The sequence below is a fragment of the Alosa sapidissima genome, chromosome 8 (assembly GCF_018492685.1).
Source record: "Alosa sapidissima isolate fAloSap1 chromosome 8, fAloSap1.pri, whole genome shotgun sequence".
Classification (NCBI taxonomy): domain Eukaryota; kingdom Metazoa; phylum Chordata; class Actinopteri; order Clupeiformes; family Clupeidae; genus Alosa; species Alosa sapidissima.
The window spans coordinates 7,818,409-7,828,229 of NC_055964.1; the positions used below are offsets into that span (position 1 = coordinate 7,818,409).

The 9,821-nt window shown below is 46.7% G+C and overlaps 1 protein-coding gene across 1 annotated transcript in view; it reads left to right on the forward strand.

Annotated features, from left to right (window-relative positions):
* Positions 1 to 491: 491 nt before the first annotated feature.
* LOC121715656 (AP2-associated protein kinase 1-like) overlaps positions 492 to 9,821 on the forward strand; it is a 45,512-nt gene continuing 36,182 nt past the window's right edge. The window contains exons 1-2 of the mRNA XM_042101533.1: positions 492 to 1,696; positions 7,393 to 7,403. Coding sequence (XP_041957467.1) covers positions 1,537 to 1,696; positions 7,393 to 7,403 — 171 coding nt within the window. The 5' untranslated portion in view covers positions 492 to 1,536. The remainder of the gene's footprint in view (positions 1,697 to 7,392; positions 7,404 to 9,821) is intronic.

Below are 9,821 nucleotides of genomic sequence, written 5' to 3' on the forward strand. Positions count from 1 at the left end.
GATTTAAATATTGTCAGTTTGTATATTTGAACTGAGTAAACAGGCGTTGTTATCAAAATATTGAATATGGCAAGAAAATGCACTGCTCATTCGCAGTGAAACAGCGTCACCTAGTGGAGAAAGTCATAGGTCTGACATGGGTTTATTTGTTTATTTGTTGACCATTTACAACGTCCTTGATAGGCCACGAACATGTGTTTAGATGGTAAGCAAAAAACACACATTTTCAATGGTCGGATTCTGAAAGTGTTCTTCTAAAAGCTTGGTTGACACAATATGCAAAGTAATGTCATAGCTTACCTCGATGGTTTAATATTTGTGTTGTAACTTACATAAGTTTCATGTGCTTGTGTAGATTGTAGTCCTATATATTTAATTATCGGCAATTTTATATTTCTGTAGTAGGCTAATTCAGTATCAGGTACGTTTTCACCTGTTGGGCACTGGTATTTGTAGTTCTACGTCTACCGGAACTAGAATCATAGCGTTTCGTCATTGGAATGACGTAATTCAGATTAGAGTAGCTATTTATTTTTATTAGCTCCTTGGCTAACTAGCTAGTTACAGTGTCCCTCCTGTGGTCCCTCCAGCCGTCCTCCATCGTAAGGAGAATTAAGTGATTCATCTTGCACATCCTTGTACATCTCGTGTGTGGGCTACTTTGTTGCATTTCCTGGTGTCGAGGATCATATCATAACCCAGCTGTGCTGTTCTGGGGAAAGCAGGGAAGCCAATGAATTGGAAAGACAACGGACACGACTATTGCATTCAAACACTGTCGGCGAAACGAAACGGGCAGAGTTGAAGATCCTGGAAGTCCCTGTTCAGGATCCGATTTACTGGAAGGATGAGGAAATGTCATGGGTGACAGTCTACATGGATTACGCGTGTTCTTGTTAAAAGCAACACTCCAACAAGCAGCGGGCTTGCTAGCTGACCAGATGCCAAGCGAGGGCTGGTTAGCTACGTTATATAGCAAGCTACGTTAATTGGAATTGGATTTTCACCTTGGTCATCTAACTAACCAGTATTTTAGAAGTGTATTCAGTAATGTTTCACTGAAGAAACATTTATGTGTTTTGAGTAAGGTTCAGTTTACTGTGGCATAACGGAGAAGCTACGAGGACGACTCAGCTGATTATTGACTGCTGTTGTGGTGTTTTTGCTGATAAATGGATTTAATGTAATTGCACAAACGACTGCTGGATTTGTATTTTTTGTATCGTGTTCAAAGTATCAAAGGCGAATGCGAATATAGAAGGCTACACTGTCGAATTCGAAAAATCGAACATTTGCCTGAAACAGCAGTGCTATTTTGCTGTCAAATTCTGAAACTGCATTGCTGATAGCTGGCTTTTTTGACATCAACGTGCAATACAAAAATAGACAATGTGTGATTAGCTCTTCATATCTCTTAAAGCAGCTCGTGCGCTGTCGGTTCTTTCTTTGCACCTCAGGAACTGGCAACAGTAGCTTTACAGCCCATCATCCTTATTACATAATCGACTCCAAGTTTACAGCATCTCAACTGGGAAAATGAAGAAGTTTTTTGATTCACGGAGGGAATTGGTCAGCTCCGGGCCAGGATCGGGCGCAGGTGGGGGTGGCACTGGATCCAGCAGTGGTGGTAGCTACATTGGACGGGTTTTCACCATAGGACGCTACCAGGTGACCGTGGAGGAGACAGTTGCCGAGGGTAAGAGACAGCCTAATGCCCGACCATAACATGTGCACGTTGCGCACACTGACAGTAAGGGGATTGTATACTGGAGAGCTGATTATCTTTGGACCTTCCGCCATTACCTGTCACTCAATCCAATGTTACTGTGGCTAACTAAAACACAATGCGTTTAAAAAGGAACCATGCAATGATATCTTTGTGTAAGTTAGGCTACTTTTCTTGGAAAATGCTTGGAGTTACGGTGCATACAGTTCCCAGCCCAAGCAATGATTTGTGATAAAGTAAATTGTAAGACAGGTGCACAATGCAAAACATCCTCATGGCCTTTAGGAAGCATATCAAGTTCCCCGTGTCAGACTCATTACTGGACTGTGAATGGTTGGGGTTAGTACTGTAAGAAAGCAATGGTTTGTGTCATGTCTTTAGGCATTTGGGTTGTCTGTCAATGATGCCCCAAGTTTGACTCTTTGAGGGGAAACCCCATAATGGGAGATATTTGAAGTACTCGACTCTGTCATCTAGTCAGGGCCTGTCCACAGGGCTCCAGTCATTCTCATGCACGGCCCGGGAGACTGCTATTCATCTTTACATGCAGACTGAGTGTTCTTTGGCCTACAGACCTTCAGGCTTTTATGTGAATGTCATAGGATATAGGTGCATACCAACCACACCTCTCAGATTGTTTTCTGTTGGTGGGTGGGGGTGGGGGGGGGGGGGGGGGGGGTTGGGGGTTGGGGTCAGATTCAGTGGTCTGACTTGTGTGGTACGCTCAAGGCAGTGAATCTCATCTTGGTCCCATTTCTGAAGTCATCGCCATGCAATCCAGATTAGACAGCTCCACCTCCCTGTATCTGTCAAGCTTTTGGTATAAGGCCTCTTATGTGCAGCAGAGGTCCAGGAGCTTTAGAGCTTTTAGACGCTCTTCGACTTATGGTGTGAATGGTGTGTCATTCGCTGATGGAGGCTAGAGGGTTATAATGAAGATCATTTCGGGCTGGAATCCCCCCCCCCACCCCCCGTAGTTTTAGTTGTAAAAACAGCCAACTAAAGCAGGCGCTCGGAGATCAGATGATGGCTCATTTTTCAGCTCATGCCCACTATATCCTGGAAGTGGTTAGTCATAGTCGAGGAGCCATGCTGTGGCTGACTTGTTTATGGATTAATTAACAGATGCCCATTATTTTCATGCTAAAACGAGTCTTCTTAGTGCCATGGCTGACCTTGGTTGTCAGCAGTGTCTTGCGTTTACCTTCTCTCTGTGATGCCTGAAGGTGTTGGTTTTCGGTAGGGAGCGAGGTGGAGTTTGAGTCATGTTTGTGATGAATGGCACAGCGTCCTTTCATAGTTTCAGCTCAATGGCTTCTGTAGGCAACGCATTATGTGGTGCCTTCTCTAGTCAATAGAATGACATGGAAAAAAGGGCCTTTGAAGGACAAGTAATGAATAACTGTTACAAAGCACCGACCTTTCCCACAAATACTTGTGTTAATACTAATAATACAAGGATTTCTACAGATACTTGATGATGCTAAGATTATCTTTGTTTGCTACAGCTGTTATTTTTTTTGTTGTTGTTTTGGTGGTGCTGTCTGACGCTGAATCATCCATGCGACAGGGTGACCGGTAATGAGGCAGACTTCAGTAACTCACCCTGCTCTCTGTCTTTCTCTCTCTCCCCCACTCTCTGTCTGTCTGTCTGCCTCTCTCTCTCTCTCTCTCTCTCTCTCTCTCTCTCTCTCTCTCTCTCTCTCTCTCTCTCTCTCTCTCTCTCTCTCTCTTTCATACACACACACTTACACATACGGTTATGTTTTATCTCTGTCACTCTATTGTTCTCTTTCTCCTTCCATCCCTGTCTTTATCACAATGAAGTCTATGCTGAGTCACACAGCAGTGAGTGGAGCAGGAGGGAGAGGAATGAGATGATGAGGGAAGATAGCATAACAGACTCTCTCAGGCAGTCCTCCAGACTCCTCAAATGGAGGGAGCGCAGGGCCCTGTGTAGTTCAGATGAACCCCTTCTCAGGTCAGGACCGAGTCCTACTGGATTTATGAGTGAGTGGGGATATTTATATAGCTGGATCTTAGAAGTGAAAAACGGAGGAGTCGTGTGGAATCCACAATTCTAATCCAATACACTTCTTTTTTTTTTGGTCAAAATCAGGTCATTGCTCCGCACAGTCCTCTATAGCAGTCTGTTCAGTGTGTGAAGCTCCAAAACAAACTGTTATTCATACACATTCCTGGTGCTGTAAGGGGCAAAACATACAGTAGTTGCAAGACATAGTTGCTCGGACCAAGCGTTGGCCAATCCCAGCTGCGGCTTCGGGAACATCGAAGGTACTAGGAAAATCACTTTATTGGTTGGTGAGCTCAAATGTCAACAACTTCTCACCAGAGTCAAGGACTGAGCCTTTAATGACCACAGTAAGAGATGACAGCTCTAGTCACGTATAGTCCATTGAACTACTGGCTGGATGAGTGGGATGCCCTCTCTGAAATGAGCTGAACAAGTAGAGAATGTCCACCTCCTGCACTTGTGTTGTGAGGCATCTGTGCTGTTGCTTGAGGGGTTTGGGAGGGGCACATGCACACATGACTCAGCAAAGGAGTGTCTCTATTGTGTCATGGAATGTGTTTGTTTCGTCATTTTGGAAAGGTTTTCACATTCTCTCTCTCTCTCTCTCTCTCTCTCTCTCTCACACACTCACACACACACACACACACACACAGACACACACTGACACACACTGGGAGAGAGTGTCTGTATGTGTCTGCGCCATGTAACTGAACTCTGTTAGGCAGACATTGCATTCTTTTGACACAGTGATATGCAGAGTGTGACATGTGGGAATGCAGTTGACTGCAGTACCATAAGGCAAGCCACCACCAGAAACAACAGCAGCAGCTGCAGATGGCCCATGGCGTCAGAACAGCGCTTTGCCTTACCATCTAAATGTCTTCTCCACTTATGTGATAGATGTGAAGATTTGATTTATTTATTTCTTTTTAAACGAGCTGCGCAGTCATCCGTCCTCCAGCTCAGAGAAGTCCCATCTCCTCCTGTCCTTGCAGCATTCACTGCTCGTGATCCGGTTCTTTACAGACTCTATTTGCTGAGCTCTTATGGTGATGGCTGTGTCATCCTTATTCAAGCCCAGCAGCTCTGGATTCTGTGTTTTAGTAGCATAGGCATATTCTTTATGTATGTACTTGTCCTGTTGTCCAGGAAATACTACTCCATCACTGTGCCAGGTAGGGGGTTCCTTGTACTTCAAAACAGCACAAGCAGAAATGGGCATTTTCACTCCATAATATTTACCCTGCTCGAGTGTCACCATGCTTTCCTTCCTCCAAGTCTCATTATTCCCTGCTCTCTGGTTGAGGCTAATCGTTTTATTAAATGAAGAGTTGGCCTTTAACTCTCTGTCTCTGTCTCTTTCACTTTCTCTCACTCTCTCTCTCTCTCTCCTCTCTCGGTTTCTCTCTCACTCTCTCTCTCTGTTTGTATATCATATTCTGTCCGAGTGTGGCTTTGCTATGGCTGGATGCATGGCCTGGCCATGTGGCCATCCAGAGTGAAGAGGAACGTGCGTGTACGTCTCTCCTCCCCAACCGTCCATCAGGCTTGGGGGGCCCCTGGCGTGTGAATAATGGATGGGCCGCGAGTGATTTATTCATCAGGAGCTGGCCTGGGCTCCATCTGCTAGCTAGCCACACACACACACACACACACACACACACACACACACACACACACACACACACACACACACACACACACACACACACACACACACACACACACACACAGGCTGCCTACTCCATCCAGCGAAAGGAAGACCTCCTGCTGCTGGGTGGGCAGACACCCCACCCACCCCCCGAGTAGAAGGTGGTAGTGGGTTCAGTGGAGGGTGGTAGGGGGTGGTTTTTGGGGTGGGGTAAGGTGTGGTTGGTGCTTCCTGGATCAGGATGATGATGTGTTACTACGCATGCATTAGCTGGGCTCCTGCTATGCTATTGCTAAACACGCATGGTGGGTCGGGTCACATCAGGGTTTTTTGTACATAGAAACTAGGCTAGATGCAGTCTCCAGTGGTGGTCTGCCTCCATGTAGGTGAGAGTTTACAAGGTTAAACGGATGTCTTGTAGGTTCCTGAAGGCACTGAGCAGACACTGCGTGGGTGAGGTTCTGTAAAGGGCAGCCAGCACTCTCAGCACCTGTTAGACATTTCTAGGGCTGATTATGTATGAGTGTCTCGTAAAGAGAGAGAGAGAGAGAGAGAGAGACATGAGAGAGAGGGAGAGTGAAGGACAGAGAAGGACAGAGAGAGAGACAGACAGAGACCGAGAGAGAGAGAGAGTGAATGGGAGAGCTGTCTCTATAGGTCTAACCTTTCTCCCGGCTGCTCAGATCACCCATAATTACTCCTTCACCAGGTTGTCCTCTCGCTTCCTCTGCTGGGAAGAGACTGTGCACTGGTGTCTTGGCGAGGACCATGGGCCCGTCCATTATCTGCTCAGGGCAGCTCACCTCATTACATTTCAACTGATCCTGTTTTCATACGCCACATAACTGATCCCCTGATTCCAGCCTCCAGATAGAGCAGTGCTTATGCTTGTTCTATGGAAGTAATGTGGGCTTTATTTTTAGGTTCGAAAAGATGCACCTTCATTCTTCAAACTGTCAAATGTATTGAATGCATTTTTGAGCATTTACAGAAGTGTGAACAGTTGCTATCAGGATGCACCCAGAAATATGAGCGAACTAACTGAAGGAACAGCAAGCTATTAGTCTGCTCCACTCTGCCTTAGGAGGTGCCTGTTGATCTGTTACCTCTGAACTATTTCACCTCTTATGTTTGCTTTTACTGCCTTTTATCAAAGGCATCCGACTGTGCATTTCCCATCTAAGCCTCTCTGAAGTCTTCTCATTGGCTCATTACCTTTCAGTTCAATTCAATTCACAATTCAATTCAACACTTTATTGGCATGGAAAATGTAAATGACACAATGTTGCCAAAGCACAGAACGTAGAAACATCAATATCAGACTTTCTCCAGCTTATTCAGTCTGTTAGTGAACTATGCAGTTGGTGAACTATGCAGTTTTTTTTTTTATCTTAATATGCAGGGTTTTTTTTAGCTTAATTTACCTTAACTTAACATCTTCGGAGTCATTGGAATGGTTATATGACTTTTCGGGTTGAATGGTGGCCGTCTCTCTTCCCCCTAGTGCCTGTGAGCGGGAAAAAACACACTTGCAACTGTGGGCCGGCGGGCCGACGGCCTCAGTGTCAGGAAGTATAACGAGTGAAATAAATTGCTTTACTGCATTTAATTAAATACACATACACGCCAGGCACCGGCTAGAACAAGGTAGTGATGGAGTTTCTCAGACATTCATCATGACAGAGCCAGCGAAAAGAATCAAAAACCGAGAAAACAGCAAAAAAATTGCCAATACTGCATAGTTTCTCTTTAATTATGCTAGGGGTTTCAGAAACATATGCTCAAATGAATTTCTTATTTCTCATGGCAATTGCATGTCTTGTCATGACCTCTTGTCTTGAGTTTGTCACTATTGGGTCTATACTCTGTCTGTTGCAACCTTCTGCCAAGCTGAATTTAATCATGACTTTGCAAATCAGACCATGTGGAAACCAAGTGTGTGTTTGGGGTGTGCCAGAGTTGCTCTGGTCTTGGCTGCAGTCGACAGCAAGGTAAACACAGCTACTGGGACCTCAGCTGACTCCTGGTCTTGGCCACCCAGCTGGCTCAGGGGGTTGTGTGTGTGTGTGTGTGTGTGTGTGTGTGTGTGTGTGTGTGTGTGTGTGTGTGTGTGTGTGTGGAGCTCAAGTTGTGACGTGAGCACACCACTCAACTTGCCTGGTCTATTGTTACCTGCTGTAATGCTACACTGCTGTTTTTCCCCAGTAGCTGAGGGGGCCGTGTCCCGCTGAAGCAGGGACCATGACAAGAACATTCAGCTTCTTACACACACACTCACACACACTCAAGCACACATGCTTACACCCGCACACCCACACAGAGCAAAAACTCCATCACCTATTGAGGTGTGTGGCCCAAGCCAAGGACACCCGCTGTGGGGGCAAAATCGGATTCTCTCGTCTCGGCTCTTCCTCTTTGAAAGCTGGAAACCGACCGTCAGGAAAACACAAATAAAGCCCATACACCTACATACACCTTTAATGCCCAGTCAATGCTGACGCATCGACTACACTTTAGAAGCAATTACACAGTACGTTCAGTGCAGCCGAGCGCACTCTTACACCACCCAGTCCTTCTGAAGGTCATCTGCTGGGGGGGGGGGGGGATAGTCCAAGACTGCTTGCCTTTATTATCTTATCTGTCTCTTCCCCATACATTCAGGCTGATGTAAACCGGCTTAGACAGGGTTGGGGACGAGGGTGTGTTGAGCGTTCAAACGAAGCCCTGGGGTGTGCATGGGTGTGTGTGTGTGTATGTATGCATGTATGTATGTGTGTGTGTGTGTGTGTCTGTGTGTCTTTGAGTGTATGTGTGTGTGCTGCATTGTAAACAAGATAGTGGTGCCATGTGTATTTATAGTGCAGTGTTATGTAACCGGCCCTTCTTCCCTGGGAAGACGAATATACTTCATCCGCCATACCGCACTCTTCACCTGGCTGGCTGGACTAATGTCTGCCTTGTCTGACACCACTACCTCCCTCTATACCAAGGCACATGAGAGCTTGTGTGTGTGTGTGTGTGTCAGAGTGTGTATGTGTCTACTGTGTGTGTGTGTGTGTGTGTTTCACTCCTGCTAAACAGAAAGAGAGTGTGCAGTGTCGCGCGGCACTTAAGCAGTTTTGCAAATCTCTTTAATTTTGCGCAAGCGCTGTTGGATTATGGGATCAAGATGGCAGAAGCTCGGCAGGATATGTCCCATGTTCACTTAGGGAAGGGACCACACACATTTCCTGTGTGTGTGTGTGTGTGTTGTGAACGTGGGTTAAGCTTTTGCCTTACAGTCTGACTCAGCTAAGCTGCGGGCAGTGTTGTAAAGACGGTGTCCATCAGACAGCATTCCTCCCCTCCCCTCTCTCCTCTCCTCTCCCCTCCGTGTCCTCTCCTCTCCCCTCCCCTCCCCTCCCCTCCGTGTCCTCTCCTCTCCCCTCCCCTCCCCTCCCCTCCGTGTCCTCTCCCCTCTCCTCTCCTCTCCTCTCCTCTCCTCTCCCCTCCCCTCCCCTCCCCTCCCCTCCCCTCCCCTCTCCTCTCCTCTCCGTGTCCTCCACAAAGAGCAGTGCATGCCTCTCTCCTCAGGTGTTCTGTGCTGTGTCCGTGTGTGTTTAACTGTGTGAGTGTGCACAACTGTCTGCGTGTGTTTCTCACACACACACGCACACACTGTGTGTCTTTTGGTTGCTCTGTGTGTTTGTCTCGTCTCTTGTTTCGCCATCACATCCTCCGGTCCGTGTTCAGCAGCGGCTCTGACAGCGAGCGGGGCTTCTCTGAAGAGCTCAGGGACGCCTGTCGGAGACGCGCTGAACTCCGAGCAGTAGTGACTCATTCATCGCCGCGCTGCATGCTGGGAAAACAGCAGCCTGCCTTTGTCACACACCTCACCTAGCCTTAGGAGTGTTTTGGTTTCCTTTTTTTTTGCCTCCACGATGGGTGTCCTTGGCTTGGGCCACCCACCTCGATAGGTGCAGAGTTTTCTTCGCTGTGTGTGTGTGTGTGTGTCTTTGTTAAAAGGGGTAGCAATCTATCTATCTAAAGGGGAAGGGCAGCGTGTGTGTGTGTGTGACTGGGCAGATAATAATGGAGTGTGAGACAGAAAGAAGGATCATGAGGAAATAGGAGCAAATACCTAGATAACAGAGGCGTGTGTGCACACATTGTGTTTTGGCTAATTGTTGGTTTGAGGAGCCTTAAATGACCGCTTAGGTGTCCTGTGCTCCTGTGACATAACAATTGTGTCTTTGTTTAAATCGGTAGCAATCTATCTAAAGGGGAAGGGCAGTGTGTGTGTGTGTGTGTGTGTGTATGTGTTATCTACGATTCTGTTTCAACCTTCCTGCATATCCCAGAATAGCTTGGCCTGCAGCACTGCAGAGCTCCTCAGAACGTCTTTCTTTTTCTTTCTTTCTCTCTCTCTC